We start from the raw sequence: 23,366 nt of genomic DNA on the forward strand, positions 1-23,366 counted from the left end.
CTCTGACCATCCACCTGCACCAAAAAAACCCCTAAGAAGTTCAGCTTCCACACAGGAAAGCTTGCTAGTGCAGATTATTTTTTCACGTTAGTTTTAAGGAGAACAAAACACAGAAAAAAATTGAAACTGCTAGAACGAAAAATAGTCGTACTGCCTTTTTTTTCCTGATTTATCATAGGTCCTTATAAAGTCTTTGTTTCACACCAATTAAGATCCTTGTTTCTGACATCTTTTCTTGCAATGTGTAAAAAGCTGACAAGAAACAAGAGAACACAACTTGCTGCAGGAACAATAAACCATAATGCAGCAGGGGCTGCTACTGGAGCAGAAGATACCACGGCAGGGTTTTTGCCCTGCAACCTCTGTCTCTAATGCATGTCCATGTGGTGACAGCCAGTCATCTTTCACATCTGGATTGCTGCAACCTGTACTCCTAAGCAAGCACTGAGATGGCACTTCTGTAACAGATGGCATGAGACAACCAAAAGCAAATTTGCTGTCCCAGGAGAAACGCTCCTCCTAGTGCAAGAAAAGACTTCACTGCAGTGAATTGCTAAAAACACATAGGAAAAGTGTTCCTTGCTTCCTTCTCATTACTTTTAAGGTTAGGTATGCAGTCCAACGTGGAAGGGCTCCCCTCAGTTTTGCTCCTCCCCAAGTTGGGCAGCTACAGAGAGAAAAGTCCTTGAGCAATTCACACCATGCCCCTAGCCTGCAAAACACCCTGAAACTGGCATACAGCCCACAGTGCGTAAAATGCTAGACCACTTGGGGGAAGGGTGTGGAGGAGACAGCTTAAGGTCAGAGAAGCTTGTAGCAGAAGGGAAATGAACCCAGGTCTTTAGAAGCCTCGGACAGCACCCCAACCACTGGGCTATGCTCCCTCTATTATTTTGGAACTGTGCCGTGAGCCAGAAAAGCAGTTTGTGGTTTTGCTATTTTAGCTCTATGACAAGACAGTTTGAATAGCTAGAAAAGAATTTTGTTTCCTAACAGAAGAATAATGTCTCAAATAGTACCATTTTTTTAAAAAAAAGAAAAAAGTTTTTATTCCTGCAACGCTTCTGGATTTGAAATAGAAATGAACATTTCAGCCTATCACAATCTTGCTTCTAGCTAATCTTGGCTTCTAGGCTAATGAAGACAGACCAAAACAAAGTTCAGAACTGTGAGCAAAATACTGCCTGAATACTGTTTAGTGAAAGAAAGCTAGTTTTCGGCTTCTAGAAGTAACTTGTACATAAATTTGCCAAATTAAGTCACACTTTTTTTTTCTTCATAGTTCAGCAATCCATTTGCCAAACCAGTTATTAGCAGGTATTGTGCCTTAGTACTGAAGTGTCTTCAAACCCATGCAAGAAGTTAGTGAACAGCAGGTACAAATTACACCCATACTGTCAAGTCTGAATATAGGCCTGAAGATTTCTGACACTGTATTATGCTACCATCTACTGGTTTACATTAAGCTAAACCTCTGAACTTTGCCTTCAACCCATCCACCCTCCAACAAAATAAAAATTAAAAAAAACCAAACAAGAATCATCACAGTTTCTACAGGAGCTTGAAATTATTTATCTGTAACAAGTTACTAACTTGAAATTTTCTAAGGTGATTCTGCAATTTTACTCAGCTTTTGTCTTCTTTTTTAAGCAGGGACAAGAGTAACTGTTACATTTGTTCAGAACATTTTTAAAGAAGATATACCAAACTCATCCGCTCATGTACTTACATTCGGCTAGTTTCAATGTTCTCAGAGTGAGGTTCTCCTGGTGATCTGCAAATACAGATACGAAACCTTAAGCACTGTTTGTTATTTTAAATCATTACAATATGAAGAGCTAGGAAAGGTGGAAAGTGATGATTATGTATTATTGCCACTAAAAGCATTAACTTTTATGCACTTGCACATTGAATTTGTTTGACAAAACTCTAAAAGACAGTTTATAACATAAAACCTGACAATACAATTAAGCCAAATTTCTCTAAGAAGGACAGCACTGTTTCCTCACAGCTTAAGCAACAGCAGCCATTAGAGGAGAGTTCTGCTGGCAGCACTTCCGTATTCAGGTCGCACAGTGCACCACTTCTGGGCTAATTCTTCATAACAACTTCTGTAACCAAAATGTATACTCAGAAGTTCAGTGATCAATTGTTACTAACAGATTCTCAGCACAGTTGGACTCTTAGCAGCAGCTCCGAAGCAGGTCTCAACAGAACGTTAAAACAAATTTCATGTGTCTCTCTACTTGAATTTATGGACATAATCTCAGAGAGCAGAAGTGTCAAAGGCAGCTTCCTGTTTCTTCCTTCCAGCCACTAGGTCAGCCAGTAATAGTCAAAATTAGGTGTTATTGCCTGGCATTTTTGAACACGCAAGCAGCGCCTGTGTTCAGTGTGCCAACTCCCTTGACCTTCTTTAGAGTAATTTAAGGGGTACAGTGCCATATTAATTTAAGTAGGCTAAATTATAGCTGTTTAGCTCCTCTTTATTCCCATCTTCTTCCTTATACCAGCACTGATTCAAGTGTGGTTTTTTTATTATTTTATTTTTAGACAGATCATTTTTCTCCCATCATTCAGGACTTCCCCCTACCCTGTGAGTTTGTAGCCAGACAAGCCAGGAGACCAGGCAGTACGAATGCAGCAGTTTTGACTCCAAACACCTAAAGCTGCCTTGAAAGAATATCCTGAAGAACCTTATCCAACCTTCACTTGGGTATAGATTTTGGTACAGCTGACCAGAACTGCCATGCTGGATATATTGCATGAGGAGTGGAAATAGAGCACAGCCATTGCAGTATAACTCAGTAGCTTACATGAACAAATACGCCTTTCATGACAGAGCTTTCTCAAAACAGAAGTGAGCTAAAAACTGCAAATAGACCTCCCTTTGTAGGTTTCCACTGAATTTGCTAGAGGACTTCAGTCAGCACAGTTAAGCAGGCTTTGCCATAGCTTTACTTGGAAAAATCTTTCTGTATAGAAATAGAATTTCTGATTTTTCTAATTTACTATATGACCATCTATACTATTCTAAATGCTATTGGAAGTCACCACCTGTAGCCTGAAACATTTCCTTTTTTCCTATGTTTCACCGTACTACCTTCCCAAATGGTCCCTTCTATTAAAGCCTTGACTATTCTCCAAATTCTCTACTAAAAATCTTAGTCCCCCTACTGACATAGCAGATCTTAGTAACTTTCTGGATTTTACCAAACTGTACTATGTTAACAGATCCAGTGCCTAGAAAGCATTTCTGGCAGATAACTTAAAATTCCTAGGCTAGCTGGACACTATGCAGCAACAGATGATGCAGAACACAGGAAGCTACTTGTTTATATTCCAAATTATAAAATTCAACTGACACTATGACGGAATTCTGAATGAACTAATTTTATACTCATGCTTAAAATGCAAATAACCTCTAACTGGAAAATAACAAAACCTACCCATATTTGGTCTCTATTTATTTCTTCGCTCAAAGTTCATGACTGACGAGATAGTTGCTGACAAAAATAATGCTCAACAGCAAAACAAGTAAAAAAATTTATTCCCTTCCAACTCCAGTGACCAAAACAAGTCACTAAATACTTAGCAGAGAGAAAAGAACCTCAATTATTTTTTTTTCCTAATTATTCACCTAAAAGTGCTAGAAGCCATACAACCTGAGGAACAGTGGAAAAAAAAAAAGAGTATTTATATTCATCCTGGCTAGCTCCTCCATTGACAGCCAGGACTTCAGAAACTGATAGCAGAAATCTTGGAAGCTTGAGGAGGTTGTCATCTTTGTTTTAGTCATAGGAAATACAACACAATGAGGCCTTGGGTAAGAGTAGTGCTTTAAGTTGCTATGAAAATACAAATGAAGTAGTGGTGTTAAAAGTAAAACATCATGAATATTAATCAATTTGAGCCTTTAAAATAATTAGCAGTATGAAAAATTACAAGAAAAAGAGAAGACTGGCCTCTAAACTTAGCATGTAAAAAAGGTAGCCTGGTGATTTGTAGTACAAACACATAAACATAGCTATCAGTATATCCAAAGTCTTCTCCTATCCTTATCATTTGTATGAGTTTTATCTGGGATTTGAACAGACAGCGCAGTTCAGTACATGCTATTTTGCAAAAATGTTTTTCTTCTGGAAGACAACATTATAGGAAAAGACACAGTTCCAGGAAAGTTCAGAAAAAAATAAAACCTAGCTGAGTCAAAAAAATGTTTGGTCTCCAAGGTAAGTGGTTCTACAGAAAACAGGGATCAAATTCCTTCAGCTTACTGTCTTCTATAACATGCGCAGACCTACCATAACTGTGATTTGCAGAACCTATTATGCACTTATTAACCAGATTTAAAAAGGTTTCAAATGACAATATAAGTACCAAATAAAATGAGCTTTCAGTACTCATTAAAACAACATGGAAGATCAATCCAATTACAGGAATTGTAGCTGTTTGTTGAGAAGCTATTTATTCTGCAATACCCAATTGTTTACAAACAAGATACCTTGTTATTCCTCTGAGCTGGCAACAGTACTGAAAAACAACTGTGTAATATGGCAAGGTATCCCTTCATCATGCTTAAAATCTGAAACAAGAGTTCTGTTCAGAGAAAATCTTAGGGCAAATGCTCTTACAAATTTCAGCTTTGAATTAGATCGTAGATACTGATCACAAGACACCAACTAATCTGAATACTGCAGTATGAGCTAGCAAATTCAAATGATGGCTCATTTCCAAAAACACAGGGAACAACTTCTCCGTTCTGCAAGCCACTCCTTTTACCTTCACTGTACCTCCCCAGGAGAGAAAAGTAAAGGTGTACAAGCCTAGAAATTTTAACATCAAACCTCCTTGACTGATACATTAAAAAAAGTGGAACAAATTGCTTTAATAAGTACGCTAAACAATTTATACAGAATATCAGTATGACAGTAAAAACCACCAGAGACTTTTAAGTGATAGTACTGCTCTTAAGAGGCATACCACAGAGCACCACAGTGCTCATATTTTAAAAAATGAGGCAGGGACAAGCTAAGTGAGCTTTGTAATCACTCTAAGCAAAAGAGTAAGTCAACTTTGCCAGCTGACTTATCTTAAACAAACAATATACCTTAATACTATTTATAAAACTAACTGCAAGCCATACCAATGAAATACTTATTAAAATAAACATTATACTGAAAATGATCCTGAGAAACAGCACTGTATGCTTTATACTTACCTTTTACAAGCTGTGGCCATTCGGTGACATCAGGGTGATCACAATTTTGAGTCACTGATTAAAAACGAGTTGTCACACCAATCCTGTATCACGCTGGGCTAAGCATAAGCTTAACAACTCTAAATAAGTAAAAATAATTTAGTTAAAAGTCCTTACAAGTTATTTTCAGCCAGTCCAGAAAGAAAAATATTGATGCTAAAAGTTTATCTGCAAGATTAAGACCTACAGCACAAAAATTAGTTCACTTCTGAATGGCATTCTAAGACTTCGAGTAACTCACTATTGTACATTCAACTCATAAGCTTGAAAGTTCACCAATTTATTTTTGTCCTCCCTAAAAAAAACCGACCAAAACCCATCTCTTGGACCAGTGGAAAGCACCCAACACCAAGACAACAAGCATTCAAAGATTTGAAACCATGGGCGTAAATATGAACTGGAATTTCTAACTACTATAAAATTCCATTAGTTGCTTCCCTGCTACAACTCAATATTGCTATTATAACGAGGCTCCCTGTTTCCAGGGGAGCAACACGTAGCTTGTGCTTTGCTATTTGCCTCTCCCCAAAATGAAGCAAGCTAAAGCAATGTAAAATTTTCATGGGAGCAACTTTTGCTATCTGCGGCCAATCTTTTGGGTTCTTTGCTCCATTTACACTGCATGTAGTCTCTCCTCTCCCTTAAATTTTCAAAAGTGTATTTTACCTGTCAATTGTTTCCCGTGATCTGGCTCCACCGGTATAAATTGAAGGGTTGGTCCTTTACTTTGTCACGCAGGTGGCAGCCAATGATCACTCAGCAATACTCGTGCCCAGAGCGCCCTGGGACCACCCCAGCTGATTACTTCCATGGCTGAAAAGGAACCAGTTAGTTTCTTACCTACTGCTATTATCTACTCTAAACTAAAGTTAACTGATAAAAATATTTCCAAACATAACCCTCAACACTCAATTCACCCCGTTCTCTCTCCCACCCCAAGCTCCTAGGTGCACTGGACAAAGACTGTAAAGAAAAAAAGGCCTCAGATGGAGAGTCAGATCACAAACCGCATTATTCACTTTTTGTTAATATAAAGTCTTGATTAAAATCGAAGTGTTATTACCGCATTTAGTAAATGAAAAGTTATCTTACTTTCTCTAAACAGCCAGCAGCTATGAAGACAGACCCCTGTGAGTATCTGAGAAGTTTACTCCTTTGTCTCTAACCCAGATGAAACCCCACATTGGTAGGTTGCCATGCAGCAAAGCCTCACACAGAAGCAAGGTGCACAAAGGGTAGTGAGCTATTGAGGAGGGCACACCCGCAGTCAGAACCAGCTGGTGCAAATACTAACACAGCACATCCAGCAGCTTTAAACGTTTCAGTACAAGAGTCTTTCAGTAAGGTCTTTGGTTTGATGAGTAATAAAGCATTCTCAATGCTGATTTGTATATGTTGACTTGTCAGAGAGAGGAACTCACTGATCAGTAAGCAAGGCCCACAATTTTCTACAATTTGTCAGAAAAGCTGCTCACTTTTGCCATTCTACTACAAACTCTGCAATGGAACAAAATTTGTACTAGTTTCAGGATGATGCTTATTAGTTTTATTGGGCAAATTCCCTGAAGTAGGAAAAGTGCCATTTAATTATTTTAACATCAGTAAAAGCAAAGCCCACAATTTTCTAAAATTTGTCAGAAAAGCTGCTCACTTTTGCCATTCTACTACAAACTCTGCAATGGAACAAAATTTGTACTAGTTTCAGGATGATGCTTATTAGTTTTATTGGGCAAATTCCCTGAAGTAGGAAAAGTGCCATTTAATTATTTTAACATCAGTAATACTTGAGAGTCTTCTCATCTAAACTCAAGTGCAGTTGACATAAGTAAAAAAGAAGCAGGCTACTGAAACCCCCTGAAACAAAACAGAGGTTCTCTAGTACCTATCTGTTACAGGTGTAAATTGTCAAAGTTTAACTGAGTCAATGCCAGGAACACAGTACAATGAATAAAAGTCAGTTGGAAAAGTTCCTCATCTGTCAACATTAAATGACAAACAGGGTAAAGATTCTCAAAGTCATGTTTGCTGACCATCAGCTGTACAGAAAAGCAAACGGCAAAACCCAAGATGCTGATGCACCACTAAGGAGCCTTAAAACACTGCTTATGGCATTCTGATTACTTAAGACCTCAGAATGTCTGCTTTCAGGCAAGCATTAGCTTTAAAGAAATAGAGGTCTATTCTAAGGCAGTGCTTTCTCCTTTAAGTGAAATCTAAATCCTTGCTGCTTTCTGAACTGATGTGAAATGGTTCTGTAAAAATGCGTTTAGAAATTAAAACTCCTTCTAGCTCTTTGTCCAAGTAACTTTTAGTATGCTGGTCAAAGAGGACAGTGGTGTAATCTCTAATGCCCTGTTGGTTGGGAAACCCACATTCTGTCTGACTGCTGCAAGTATCAGCTTGTATTCTGGAGTGTGCCAAATCAATCACTCCCTACCTAGACTATACCACCCAGAACATGGGCAAAAGCTAATTACAATATTCTTCTATTCAAATGAAAGCATATTAGAAGAACAGGCTGATAACAACCTTAGTGAAACAGGGCTTTCCTGAGGTTGTTTCACATGGGAGGAGAAGTCACGAACATAACGGTCAACAGTGAAAGAACACGTGAAGTGTTTGTGCTGGATTCAAAAAAACATCACATCATGGAATGTTAAAGAATAGACATTGAGGTGGCAGCTCCACAATCATGGCCAAGAAAAGTTTGTGCCCAGGTCTGACACAGATCCAACTCTGTTAGTCAGATTTACCACACTACCTAACATAGTATCTACAGCAGCTTCATTAAGAGAGGCAGTACCTGAAGGGGCATGAATCTCTTAACTCTGAAATTAATTCATCTAAGTTTTGTAAGATGAGTTTCACTCATCTATGTGAAATTTGTACCTATAAATTGAATTTATCATGGAGCAGAGCTTTGAATCAGGTAGCTGCAGCATTTCTGATCTGTTACAAACACCTTAAAAGTAGATTTACTGTACTGGGGTCTAAAGATCTCATGCTACTTTTCAACAATCCAGAAGCAAGAAATTATTTTCCCTTCTATCTCCTTCTCATCTTACCTTCCCCACCTGTTCTTTTTGCCTCTCCTATGGGACAGAACATGATTGGCAAGGATTCCCTAGCACACATGAAATAATTCACTTTTTCTAAAACCTTACTCATTCATGCATTAGCAGAGTACTGTCTGCTGGCAAAGAGTCCAGCACATTGAAACATGGGGTGGGTGGTGAAGGAGACTGCCATCAAAGATCCCTTATTCTGAACCTAGTTTGAACAAAGGACATTTTGACTACTGGATCCAAAGTAGGCAGGAAAAGAAAAAATCATAAGAGTCTCAAAGGACACTACTTGACTGGGAAAGGTTAAGTCACACTGATGAAGAGACTAATGTAGAAAAGGGGATTATGAAGAATAATAAACTGACCTAAACCAGCTGCTTTTCTGTCACAGTAATTCCTTTACAAAACATCTCAGGATGTAACTTACCTTCTAGAAGGTAGGACCCTGCAACAGCAGCTCCAGAATAAATATTTATTCTTAGAGCAGAGTTACTCAAACAGATTTCTGTGGCCTTCCCTGTCATGATTAACATGGCTTACAGTTTAGGCTTTCACAGACACACAGAGGAGCTGAAGGTATCAAATGCAGTTTGTACCTGTGGAATATGTCTGAGAAACCTGAGATGGCTGCTACAGGCTCTTTGGGACTGGGAAGGCTCCAGTAAAGACACAGCCACATCTGCCTAGTGGGTATTTACAAGAGGTAGATTCAACCAGGACTGCAGCAACCCGTTATAATTAGCAAGGCAATACACAAGATCCATGTCTTCAACCTATATAGCTGAAGAACCCCATGGTTCTTGGAGTAGCACTCATCAAGAAGGCAGTAGTTTGAGACTACACCCATCTCTCCTAGGTGAGAAAAGAGCAGATTTTCTGGAAAGAATGTTCCTATCTCTGAAAAAGAGGGAGGAAATAAATCAGTGAAAGAACAAGAAGCCAGAAACCAAGTTCAGATGCATGAAAATGGGCTAAAAAACCAACTTTGTTGCATTTCATTTAGTCTTGAACGTCTGGAAATCCCAAACATGAGCCAAGAAGAGGCCCTCAGATTCAAAACACAGAATCTAAAGACGTACCATGGAGAACCTAAGTATCTAGTTGTTAGCAATCAAAAACAAAGCCAAAAAACTTTCAGCAAGAAATCATTTAATTTAATGTTGTCACTTACACGGATTTCCTATACTTATTACTTTCCTTACGTTGTTTGATGTATAGGTGTTCAGTTTCTGTGACAGCACAGCCATCTGGCAGCTGACACCAAGTATGTGAAGTCTGGGAAGATGCTTGAGTGAAGGAATGCTTTTCTTATTTAAACTATGACTTCTTATTTACCTTACTAAATGATGGGTGCCCTGGGAGGTGGCACTTATAGGAACTTAAGTTTCCACCCAAGCAATCTTTGATCCAATTTTTTTTTAAGATTATCTTTTTGACAGATGAACTAATGAAAGTGGAGGCGTGATTCACCTGTACAAAAGTAGTACCATGATCTTCCTTACCTTCCAGTGCCAGAACTGGAATTGCTTAATTAAAAATAGCTATCTGTCAAGATACAACTAAAGACAGTGTTTGTATGCGTTCTGAATAATTCCCCTGAATCTCCCCAAAATTAACCCTCTTCTCAAATTTAATACACATTCAAAATAACTTTCGAGTACCATTATGAAATGGACAGTCATCATCTGTACAGTAAAAGATGCCCCCAGAACTACCCTAGCTAGCTTATTATTTCAAAAACAAACTGCCAAGTAATAGGGAAACAGGGCTTTTATAACCTGAGATTGATTCAAGTGACCTCAAGGAAATTGTAGAATATTCACCAAATCCACAAGTTCAATCTTTAATGTCACTTGCAAAAAAAATTAAAATAGGCACACTTGAGACTTCCAATTGTTTTTGTTGCCTGCATGTGGCTTCCAACACAGAAAACATCAAAAGACAGAAGATTCCAGAAATTTTCTTCATCCAACTAATAGCAGGTCAAAGTATCAATGATCCTAAAGTAAAATAAAACAGCCACTAACAAAACCTGATTACAAAAATCCTAACGGAGCTGTAAAAAACCAGTAATAAGGCATCTACGCAAATTTTTTCCCACTGCCTGGCAAACCATTCAACTAATAACAACAAATGCAAAATCACCTAGTGTGAAGACCAAAAGAATTAGGTTCTATCCTGGAAAATGCCAACCTGAAGTGATTAAGGCACTCACAACGGATGCGCAAACACACACATGCTCCCAGTATTACACCTAGACAACAGATATGACTCATGAAGAGTTCCTGGAAATGCCTGCACAAAGTACTTCAGACATGTTCAAAACTTGAGCCCAGTTCTCCAATTATTCATTATTCTTCAAAAGTATTCCAGAAGTAGCAGAAGAGAACAAAGACAGCATGAAAAAAGGAGAAAGTGCCTTCTGATTAGATAATGGAAAAAGTTCAAAGTTAATCAAGCTAATCAATATGGATACTGGAAGAAACTAAGTCCTCTCACAGTACAATAAGAATATATAAAAAAATGATCCTCCAATTAAAAGAAAACATATAAAGCACCCACATGACTAAAACCTGAAGGTTCACAAATTCAAATTAGAGTAGGAACACGAGCATGCAGGATAGCGGAAGACAAATTAACACTTGAATAAATTACTTGGGGTGGGGATCTGAATTTCCTACTATCTTCATTCTGGAATATGCACTTCAGTAATAACACAAGTTACTGAGTTTAATAAAGGTAGAATTTGGTACATCTCAATATACAGAGATCAACTATAGATTTACATAAAAGCTTAATCCTGTAATATCTGCATACTTACTTTGCCTTGATGTCAAGACATCACATAGTAATAGAAAAAGCTCTAGTGTTTGCTCCCATTCTCTCCCCCCACCCCAAAGCTAAAGGCCTGTGCATTACTCTTCATTTTCTACAACTGCCCCATAACACTGGATGTCAGATTTTCTGTTTTTGTTTGATGTACTTTATTGATCTCTGTAAGAGGGAGAGACCTGAAATTATCTTTAGCTTCTGTATTTTTCATTTAGACCACAGCTGGTATTTATTCCACTACGTATTTTTTGCAGCAGAACCATGTGTTGCTGTTACGTCTGCTACTTCAGGCTCCCTCCAAAATGATATATTATGAATGGAAAGCCCCTCCTACATCAGGAGGTGAAATCCAATCATGTATTTAAATTTATTTTAGTAGCTCTCCTTTTACTGGCTAGGTATCACACTAAGTTATTTTCCCAACAGGTAAGTTTTACAGCTTCACTTCAGCTTTAATATTTAAACTTTTATTCCATCAGTCCTTTTGCTTATGCTTTGTTATTTTGCTTTCTTTTGCCACCCATCTTCCATGCAGCCTTCCATGTAAAGTACCTTTCTGTTTACCAAGTTCTCCAGTATCACCAGCCTGTTTGTTTATACATAGTTCATATTAAGACCACACAATCATGCAATTCTGTAGCGTAATATTCAGCTTTTCTGATGTTCCATTAGTGTTCATTGCTCAAGTTGTGGGGGATTAGAGGGCAATTCTTGTTCATCAATTTATGAAGCGCATACCATTACAGAGACTCTATGCATACATACGGTGGCAAGCAGTTCAACATTCACAAAAAAAGAGCAGCCAGCAGAAATAATGGCAGTAAAGAAATAACAGCTTCAGTTTGAAGAAGAGCCATCAAACACACAACTAGTACTGAAACTGGAGAGCAAGAAGCAGGTGGGTGGTCCCAGTGGTGCTGTGGGTGCAAAAATGAATATACACTACCTGCCAGATGCCTGCTAGAGTAAAGGACCAATCTATATAATTCTCTCAGGAACATCTGGATTGTGACGAAGTTACATTATGGTTTTTTAAGATATTTACAGTTTTTGATTAGCAGACGTTATATTTAAAGTTTCACCTTAGAATTAATCATTTTAGCTCCTGTCTGTAGCTTCCCACAAAATAGAACTTAAAAAAAAAGAAAAAAGACCCCCAACAACCCTTCTGCAAGGTTGAGATTTCAACACTTTAAGTATGTTCTTATGTTAAGTATCTTCAAAAGAAAAATCTAGACATAAACATACCAGGGTATAAAGGTTGTATCAGCAGTTACTGAGTTCTTCCCCACATTTTAAGTTGTTAAAAAAGAAAGTACACATATAGCTTAGAAGTAGTTGTTGAAGTAACAACATACAATTTTATATATGGATTAAAAAAACCTATTTAATATGGTAGAAAAATGAACTTAAACAAAAATTGTTTTTCTGAATGCAGCAATGCAAGAAGTTTCAAAAATTCTCTATGTACCAACTTACAGAACTACACATCTTAAGAGACACTAAAAGTGGTGTAGTTATTCCATACTGCCAGGTATCTCCACTGGACTACACCAGAACAAAGTTCAAAAATGGAAATTAAAATAACTACAAGTTAAGGTTCCAACATTGCCTTAATGCACGACATATTTTTAAGCTGGCTCGACATTTAAGAGCCTAGACAAGAAGAGATACCATGTGCCATGGGCTCATGTTAGCACTACTACTGATGGTTAAATTTCTGTATTTCCTAACATTTGAATCTGCAAATTTGACTTACACTGATGATTACTTAACTTTTCTAGCAGTTCTGAACTTACTTTGCAAGTCATATTTAAAAACTGTACAAGCCTCACTATAAATATGCTCAACAGCAAGCAAAAAAAAAAAAAACACTTTGAGAAACAGCACTGATGCTTATCCAATCCACGGAGAAATATATGGATGGTAGCAGCGTGATACTGAGCTTGTAAAACAAATTAAAAGGGAATTCAGTGTTGTATGGTCAGTATTTATTTTCTCCCAGAAACTCAGTTTTCTAGAGAACTATGCCTAAGTAACAGAGATCATAGTCAAAAAAATATGGGAAAAAATGAATGTATGTGTTTCTTCCTGAATTTATAAAGTATAAATATTTATATTATCATTATTAGCATACACACAATATAAGTGAAAACATAAACATACCATATCTTTCCAGAGCTGCAGAAACTTCTTCTTTCAAATTCTAAAGTGGACTTCTACAGTTCTTGTACCTATAATGCAAAATATTACATTTCAGTTTTCACACTATGCTCCATACCAATCCAAAACCCAATGCAACTTCAAAGCAATATATTTAAGAATGGCCATTCAGTTAGTCACAAGTTTGCCACTAAAGGAAACATATACTTTGAATTATAGAATAGAATCACAGAATCTCTCAAGCTGGAAGGGACCCCTAAGGACCATCAAGTCTAACTCCCTGCTCTTCACAGGACTACCTAAAACTAAATCAAATGAATTCCCAGACTAAATAACACTTCCCATAAAAATCAAAACAGAAAATATTTACTATTTTAGGGAAGCTACAAAAGCAGAAAGTCCATACACACAGTGTTCCTTATTCTCTCCTCTCTAGTGATGCAATAGAGTTTTATAATTCCATTCATATAGTTCATTACAAATACCCATTTCCTTCTTGTGGAAGACTCTGGCAAGGTTTCTTCCCCTGCCCTTTTTTTTAAAAAAAAACAACAAACAAATAAAGCATTGGTATTCATAATAAAAAAGTAAAAAGAAAACAAAGCCAAAACAGAAACACCAAGCCACAGATAGAACAACATCTTTGTCTTGGCTGCCCAAAACTGCTGGAGTTTGATAAGCTTTTCTATAAAGGGTTCATTTTTAGGGTAGCCATAATTAAAAAAGGACACATGACTAAAATGTACTCCATACATTTTCAACAACCACCCCAAAGCACAACTAGTTTCAGGGGTAAAAGTGACGGAAATAGACATATAGGCTTATAACTAAAGAAATCTAGTAATGAATTTGCAAAAAGTTACTCATTTTTATCAAAAAAAGTTATCACGTTTTCAGTACTGTGAAGATTTAATACCCAATTTCTTGGTTCTAAAACTCTACTAAGAATAAACAAATCTAATGCAGCTGATTTAGGCTGATCTCCAATAGAGATCAGAGCTCCCATGAAAGAAACCCTGATCTGGTTACCTTAAGAGTACATTCAGGTTTGTCTTTAAAAACGTCAAACCCCAGAGAACCCATCCAGTACCAAAGGCCCAATTCTTTATCAGGGATATGAAGTGGGGTGATCCTGGACTGACACAGATGTGCTGGCAAAGCTCTACAGTACTCACAGCTTGTACACTTTTTTTATTTTTATTTAAAGAAAAAAGTCAAATAGGGCACCCTACCTGTTTCATGAAACAAGATTGCTATTTCAACAAACAATTATGATAATTATGTGGATTTATGTACAATTAGGATTAATGAGTTAATGTTATGCAACCGTGTCAATAAAACTTTACTATCATTCACAAGAAAAAAAAAAAGAATAAATTTATCTGAACAGTAAGAGACAGTAACTGAGGATATTCCTGTTTGGAGGTGGCACTTCCACTCCATACCAACAGCAGAAATCCAGAATATCTATCTTATGTTCTATTAAAAAATAATACTTCATTCACCGTGATGCCATCGGGCAAACTCAGTTAAAAGTATTCTGACAAATCTGACCAGTGTTTTCACACTTTGTATGACAGGTCTTCCAGCTTAAACACCAATGTATGTATTTGTTCACATACACTCAGAGAAGTGCCAACTATATAAAATTCACTCACTCTCCTCTAAGGTACAAAAGCACCAGAGTATGAGCAGAGTACAAAGTACAGCACAAAAATCTACCAAAAATACATTTATCAGGGACCTTGTTATTACTGTCCAGCAAGAAGAGACAAGAAAACAAAGGTTCCCAACATAACTGGAGCTATGCAGTTTAAGACAGTACAATTTACAGAAGAAACAAGACCGTAGTGGAGGAGATGGAGACAGGGGGTTTGCTTAGTAACACGTTGCTACCAGCAGAAGAGCAAGTAACTCCAACAGCACAAAACTGAAGCTTCTAGACTTCCAGTTCTCCTTCAATCTCCCCCACCAGCTATCACCAAGGCAGAGCTGGAGTTAAACAGTCTACTAAAAAGAAAAATTTATCAAAGGCTACACAACCAACCACAAAATGAAATATGGAATCTGTAATGCTTGTACATAAGGAATGAAAATAACTTCATGAAGTCAAATGTGCTTCAACACTCACCTTTAGTATACTTATTAATTAGCATTAAGCCACATCTGCCTAAAAAAATGAAAATGGCAAATGTGACTAAAAGCACGGCTAACACTATTGCTTCCACTCAACATAAAGAAATCTTGATCTGTCACACAACCAGAACCAAGAGCTGTTTTTTTACAATTGTCATACATTTTCAATAAGAAAAACAGATGTTAAGGCACACTGAAGGGCATTAATAAAGATAGTAAAATACTGAATTAACCGAACTGTGGCACGCAACCACAAAATATTTAAGAAATTAATTATAAATTATGAAAAGTAGCTTACAACTCTCATGTCTAGCCTGATGAAGACATCATGAAGTCACCTCTATCAGGAGCTTAAACAATGCTTTCCACTTTTTTTCCAGTAACTGTCACAAGACAGTAGTAGAATAAAAAATTCTGAACGCACTACCCTAAAAAATATGGTATTTTACCTATGATTAAAGATTATCTCACACAGTTTCAAATACGTAAGTTCAAATAAGAATAATTTTCTTCCGTGACTAACATTCTTAATATAACATTAGCCAAATAAAAAAAAACCCAAGTATTCACAAACATCTGTCTTTCATGAAGACATTCAAGTCAAAGGAACCATGCAAACAGAGTATTTATCACCACCTTAAACAGCTCAACCTTTGCAACCAAGAAATACCAGTATTTCACAAAGGTGATACACTCTCTTAAGAGCTCCTGTGACCTCGAACTCTCATGGGACTTGCATGTTGTGTGGAGTATAAGTATGTATTTCTATGGTCCACAGTAGGCAAGTTTTGCTACAACAGCTGAAATGCACCTAGGTGCTGCTACTGCAGCCAGTGCATGCTAGTATAACTTGGACTTTCTAAAAATAAAACAGGGTGTATATACACATATTAAACCACAGTATTAACCTCTAAGACTATAGACATGAGATTTCACTATGAAATAGAAATTAATTGTTATCTGAATATGACTATACAAGTAAGAAAGATGAAAACATCACATTGGAAGTAGAAATTCTGAAGTAGTGATAGACCTCTTCAGCATTATCTAGCTTTGTGAAAGTTTTTGATACCTTTTAAGACAATGAAAAATACCATATTGTAAAATGAAAATATTTTAAACATTAAGAGTAGTGAGCTCAAACACAGGACTAACCATGATGCAAAAGAATCATAGAATGGTTTGGGTTTTAAGAGACCTTAAAGATCATGGAGTTCCAACCCCCCTGCCATGGGCAGGGACACCTCCCACTAGAGCAGGTTGCTCAAAGCCCCATCCAGCCTGGCCTTGAACACCTCCAGGGATGGGGCATCCACAGCTTCTCTGGGCAACCTGTTCCAGTGCCTCACCACCCTCACAGGAAAGAATTTCTTCCTAATATCTAGCCTGAACCTCCCTTCTTTCAGTTCAAAAAATGTTACCCCTCGTCCTGTCACTACACTCCCTCCTGAACCTCCCTTCTTTCAGTTTCAAAATGTTACTCCTCATCCTGTCACTACACTCCCTGATAAAGAGTCCCTCCCCATCTCTCCTGCAGGCCCCCTTTAGGTATTGGAAGGCCACTACAAGGGCTCCCTGAAGCCTTCTCTTCTCCAGGGTGAACAACCCCTGCGTAGGAGACGTGCTCCAGCCCTCAGATCATCTTTGTGGCACTCTCCTGGACCTGCTCCAACAGGTCCATGTCCTTCCTGTGCTGAGGACTCCAGTGCTGGATGAAGTACTCCAGGTAGGGTCTCACCAGAGCAGAGGGGTAGAATCACCTCCCTCGACCTAGTTTTCTGTAAGAAAATCTAGTCAACAACTACAGTAGCACTTGCTGAAACATTTTGACCCACAACCCATTTTAGAAGTTCAGCTCCTTTAAGAGCCACTTTACCACCCTCTAACACCCCAAGCCTGTCGAACAGCAGCTGCTCCAACCTGGGTCCCACAGAGCATACCAGAGCAAGAGTACACAAGTAGTGCCAGAGCCTGGCTGCCTGGACAAGTCTGGCATCTCTCAGCACCACACAAGCTTGGCAACATGTTAGATAGCTCTTGTACCTCCCCTGCACACAGCTCCTAAAGGTAAGGGAGAGGGGCTGTTTGTTTGTTATTGTAATCTCCTATATCACCAATTTCTCTGGTGTAATGAAGTATCATCAAGTCCAAAAAGGGTTGCACCAAAGCAAGTAAGAGCATGGTCTCCTCTATGAAGTAGGGATGAAGAACTAGCTTCACCCCTAGAACTCTAGCTTGGTCAAGACAGCAGAAGTCCTGTCACAGTCCTCATGGGACATCAGAATGAAAAGCAAATCATGTAGACTAATCACTGATAGACAATTATGCAACAATCACCAAACTCAAATGCAGGTTCCATGATTTTCTGCTAGTGATCCCACTGGTGGGTGCAAGGCCCACCAAGGCCAAACTTCCATCAGGTTTCAAACTGTGCCTTACAGTTTTTGAGACACTCAAATTTTGCATTATTTAGTTACTTAGGCTACAGCTTTGAAATTATGGCATACAAGGACTGAACATGAAAAAAAGTAGCACTCTCCATACTGAACAGCCAACTAGTACATGAATTTAAGTTTGTGCTAAAATATCACTGCTGCTGTTCACCTCTGGTACAGTTCCACTGTTGACATACTACACAAGATAGGCATGATTCTTAAAGGTGAAGTATGTGAACACAGAGCATGTTTGTAAAGAGTCCAAACCTCTGCTTTGCTAATTAGAAGCTTCTCTTAAAGCACACGTACCTCTTCTCTAAAAAAATGCAAGTTGCTTCAGAAGCAGGAGGTTAGCCCTCTTACCTAAGACAGTGAAGTGAGGGTCCAGAGGGAAGCCACCCATTTAGTTCCACTCAGCTGAACAACTGCAGCTTCTCCTAATTCTTCACCACCCTGTAAAACATGGGTAAAGAACCATGCAGGATGGTAATGGAAAGAGTATCGGTAAAGACTGACTTCCGCCCCCTTCCTCCATTCAGCAGTTTGCATAATACAGGGAAGCAGGCTCAACCTATTAAAAGTAAGAAGTAGTTAATGCTTCCTTTAAGAGATTCATTTGTAAGAGTATTTGTGAGACAGAACACTATGGCAATATTTAATTGATAATGTAATTTTGCAACCAGTAAGTTATTTTGTCGTCACTTCAGTTCTGTCACTCCTAGCCACAAGAAGGTGGAACTATTCAAAAACAGCAATTTAAAGTGCTACTTGTTCACATGTTACATTGCTAAGCATGAATCCTGGATCTCAACCTTATTTCATTTTATCTTTTTTTATATTTTTCATAGCAGGTTATTTTCCTGAAGAAATGTCTCACCAGCCAGTATAGCTACTGAAGTGTTGCTTCGTTACAAAATATTACCTTTCCACTGTATTTGATGACTTTCTGCTAACCAACCAGATATGTTACACACATTACTGTTTGTATCAACTAGCTTTTTTCCAAACTTTCTTTTGTGGACAATACAGCCTTACACAGCTGTCAGGCACCGCCTGTAAATTCAGGAAGTTAATGCAATAAATGTTAAGGTCAAAGCATTTAAAGTGACAAAAGTCACTTCAAACATGCGATTTGCTCATTGCTGTTGTGTCTGGAAACCAACTATTTAGCAAGCTTATAGCACTGGGTGCAGGGAACAGAGGGGAAAGATTATTTTTTTAGAAAGTAAGTTACTTGTTACAGATTTCAATAGCAAACACATTACCCCTCTCCTTCCATGTACAAACGAGAACTTGATTAATGACAGAAAATCTTTCAACACTGCTTCTCTCTAAAACTCACAACTACCTAAAATATGCTGGATGCTTCAGTAAAAGTGCAAAACATAACTCTTTTGTTTAAAAATCAATATCAATTCATTAACTAAAGTGAAGCGAAGACCTGGCCCACAGTACCAGAAATTAAGACTGATACTGGAAATGAGATACACACCTACATACTGTAGGAATTCTCTCCTCTTGTCCCTCAATTCCATGCTCTATTTTTAAGAACTAGTGGCTTTTACCTTCAGGTATATGAATACACTGGTGTGGGGAGGAAAAAAGACACTTCCTGCATTTACAGGGAGATGAATTCTCCTTGGACATTCACTAAGCAAACTGAAACCAAAAGCAGCAGAGGCAAAAAAAATAAATAAAACCCCACTATCTTTCCTATAGCAAGAAATAAGATGATGCATATTTACAAAAGTGTAAACACTAAATTTGTTCTGTGTCATATCACGTACTACACTAATTATTGTTTATACAAAATGTTATATGCTTAAACATGTTCACAATTAAATTTGCTTATGACTATTAAAACTTGACTCAAAGATATTTCCCCTGCCCAATTATGTATTTGGTTAAGTAGAACCTGTGAATTCACAAAGAACTAATGAAGAACATGTCAACAAAGCACATATTCATAATGAAATATACATGATTTTACACCAGGTTACATGTCATATTTCCAAAGCATGTTTTCTCCTAAAAAAAGTGACGTTAAATGAAAAGAAAGATAATCTGGTTTATTTTCTCAAGTCAATGAGAACAGGTACAAACTCAAGATTCTCGAACAAGGACTCCAACAAGCTGAGAATATCCCTAGATAAATTTAACAAATATGCAGAGTTTTAAATTCCATTCACAAAAGAATCATCATTTGCATATGCCTTTAAGCAGCAGCAATTGCAAAAAGACTGAAAGTTTTGTTTGCTATTAAAAATAGGATAAAACCCCCACAATGTTAGAGCTCTGAAGAGGACCTGGACTGAGAGATACAGGCTTTGGAACTCACTGCTATGAAAAACTTAAAACACCTCTGCTTTCTCAAGCCTGCCCTTCCTTCAATCATGTTTTTTTACACAGTCACACCCCTAAAAGCCCCCAGTAAAACAATCCATTTTGCAATCTATCTTGGTGCTTTCATTTCTAAATTCTTGGGAGATACTCAGGATATTCCAGAGAGGAAAAATAGCAAATAACTCTGGTAAATGGAAAAAGAACTTGTTAATGCCAGTATGAAAGATGCCACATTAAACAGCAAGCATTTCGGGTGGAATGGAAGGTATTCATAGAGATGAAATATCTGTAATATTGTATGGAGAGGTGGAATGGAAGGTATTCATAAAGAGAGATGAAATATCTGTAATATTGTATGGAGGCAATTTAAATTAAAGGTATTTTTCGTTACTGTAAACTCAAGTAGTGGTCTAGCTTTTCTTCCAAGGTTTGTCTGTATTGAATTGACAGAATAATACTGCTACAAAGACACATCATAAAAACTGCAAACTGCATCTGTATGTGAGGAAAACTATTGAACATCCATAGCAATTTGGTAATGCACATATTTTCAACTCGCCACACTCATTAAACTGAGTTTCACAGTATTTTCAAACTAAAACAAAAAAGTACCTTTAACTGTTTCCAAAATAGAAGGGCAATGAGTATTTGTTGCCACCACACTAACTAAGCAGTTTGTGAAAACCGTAAAGCCCATTTTCCAGCAATTTTCATTCTTATCAAGAGGTTCCTCTCTCACCATCTCCGTTACTCTCCCACCCAGTCATAGATGTCTAACAGTGGAGTTAAACTTCGAGTGCAGGTTCTCCCTTAGCAGGGAATCTCTCTCTAACTTGATGTTATTTGCACGAATTAGGAACTTCATCTTATCTTTTAGACCTCTCCCTTTCAAAACAGTCAAAAAAAAAAATAAAACAGAAAGATAACCTGACAATACAAGGTCCTACTTCCTTTGGAAATCAAAGCTAAAATCAGGTGCAATTTCCCACTGAGGAACTTTTTGGTAGTCATGCAAGAAGCATGGTAAAACTAAACTGACAAGCTGATTCTCACAGAAGCTCAGGTTTGCACAGCCTCCTGCTGAGGTAGGGAAGTTTCCATACAGACACAGAGGGACCTTCCCTGAAGCGATGTGCAAGACACAGGCTTTGTCTCAGAATTAAAACATTGCTTACACAGAAAGAAACATAAACAAATATTTCCATTAACTGAAGAAAAAAAAAAAAAGCATAACTACAACTCTACACATTACAGGTTCTTGCCACTTAAAGGAGAGTTGTGGAACATGTTTTGTTTCCTAAGCAGTAGTAACTTCTGAATGACTGTGTCACATCATCATAGACATCTGATTTACAGATCGGCTGTGGACCACAACAACCCATCGAGTTCCTCAAAAACAAATACTGGTGGGTACACGGAAAAACTGAAAGCCAGCAAGTCTCGCAGCCAGGAGTGACAGATGACACTTATCAGCCAGGCAGCCTGCTCACAGGTGAGCAGATCCAACTCTTCCGACCCGACAGAAGGCCAACACCACCAAGTGAACATCCCTACTTCGTTAAGAGGGCCTTGCACAGTAGTTGTGCCCCCTCGCAGCGCTTCACATACCCGCACCTCCCCGACTGCCACAGCCGGACACACCAAAGGCACCGAGGCTCGGTGCCCACAGCAGCCCCGGGCAGCCAGCACCGCCGCTGCGCCGAGCCGAGCCGGCAAACCGAGGCGGGGGCAGGGTGGGTTCACCCAAGGTCGCCCAGCAAGCCCCGTTTCCCCAGCGGGAGGGGCGGGCTGAAGCCCAGAGTCGCTCGCCCGGCCTTCCCGCTTCTGGGGAGGGACGGGGCGGCCCCACACCCATGTGCCTGACGGGGAGGAGGGAGAGGACCACCGAGACCACGCACGCTACCCACCGCGCGTAACCATAGAGTTCGCGGGGCCGGTTCCTTCCTGCCTTTTTCCCCCGCGGGGCCCGGCGGAAGGCAGGCGAAGCGACGCCTGCGTGCTGGCAGGCGTGAGGCGGGGACCGCCCCTTCCCTGAAGCGATGTGCAAGACACAGGCTTTGTCTCAGAATTAAAACATTGCTTACACAGAAAGAAACATAAACAAATATTTCCATTAACTGAAGAAAAAAAAAAAAAGCATAACTACAACTCTACACATTACAGGTTCTTGCCACTTAAAGGAGAGTTGTGGAACATGTTTTGTTTCCTAAGCAGTAGTAACTTCTGAATGACTGTGTCACATCATCATAGACATCTGATTTACAGATCGGCTGTGGACCACAACAACCCATCGAGTTCCTCAAAAACAAATACTGGTGGGTACACGGAAAAACTGAAAGCCAGCAAGTCTCGCAGCCAGGAGTGACAGATGACACTTATCAGCCAGGCAGCCTGCTCACAGGTGAGCAGATCCAACTCTTCCGACCCGACAGAAGGCCAACACCACCAAGTGAACATCCCTACTTCGTTAAGAGGGCCTTGCACAGTAGTTGTGCCCCCTCGCAGCGCTTCACATACCCGCACCTCCCCGACTGCCACAGCCGGACACACCAAAGGCACCGAGGCTCGGTGCCCACAGCAGCCCCGGGCAGCCAGCACCGCCGCTGCGCCGAGCCGAGCCGGCAAACCGAGGCGGGGGCAGGGTGGGTTCACCCAAGGTCGCCCAGCAAGCCCCGTTTCCCCAGCGGGAGGGGCGGGCTGAAGCCCAGAGTCGCTCGCCCGGCCTTCCCGCTTCTGGGGAGGGACGGGGCGGCCCCACACCCATGTGCCTGACGGGGAGGAGGGAGAGGACCACCGAGACCACGCAGCTCGGCCGCCGGCGCCTCCCGGCCGCCTTCCCCACCCCAGGCACGGGATCTGGCGGGCGGAGGGAAGCGGGCAGGGCCGCCTCCCGGCCCCCTCCCCTTCAGGGCCGGCGTCAGACGGGCGCCATCCCCCCCGCTCCCGGCTCTCCCCCGGGCCGGGCGCTGCGCAGCGCCTACCGACCTGGGCGCCGCGGCCTGCTGCTCCCGGTCACTCCCGCCGCCGCCGCCTGGGCTCATGCGGGGGCCGCGCCGCGCTCGGGGCCGGGCCGCAGGCGAGGAGGAGGATGAGGAGGCGCCGCCGCTGCTGCTGCCAGTGGAGCCGTCGGGG

The 23,366-nt window shown here is 39.7% G+C and overlaps 1 protein-coding gene across 4 annotated transcripts in view; it reads right to left on the reverse strand.

Moving 5' to 3' along the window:
• UBE3A (ubiquitin protein ligase E3A) overlaps positions 1–23,360 on the reverse strand; it is a 56,268-nt gene extending 32,908 nt beyond the window's left edge. The window contains exons 1-6 of one of the 4 annotated variants that reach the window (XM_014960313.1): positions 23,220–23,360; positions 18,255–18,344; positions 13,324–13,391; positions 5,927–6,073; positions 5,222–5,340; positions 1,730–1,774 (exon numbers count right to left, since the gene is read on the reverse strand). In XM_014960313.1, coding sequence (XP_014815799.1) covers positions 1,730–1,774; positions 5,222–5,241 — 65 coding nt within the window. In that variant the 5' untranslated portion in view covers positions 5,242–5,340; positions 5,927–6,073; positions 13,324–13,391; positions 18,255–18,344; positions 23,220–23,360. The remainder of the gene's footprint in view (positions 1–1,729; positions 1,775–5,221; positions 5,341–5,926; positions 6,074–13,323; positions 13,392–18,254; positions 18,345–23,219) is intronic. The other 3 variants (XM_014960312.1, XM_014960311.1, XM_014960310.1) reach the window with 3 other exon arrangements.
• Positions 23,361–23,366: the final 6 nt, after the last annotated feature.

The sequence above is a fragment of the Calidris pugnax genome, unplaced genomic scaffold (genome assembly GCF_001431845.1).
Source record: "Calidris pugnax isolate Ruff unplaced genomic scaffold, ASM143184v1 scaffold188, whole genome shotgun sequence".
In the NCBI taxonomy this organism is placed as follows: Eukaryota; Metazoa; Chordata; class Aves; order Charadriiformes; family Scolopacidae; genus Calidris; species Calidris pugnax.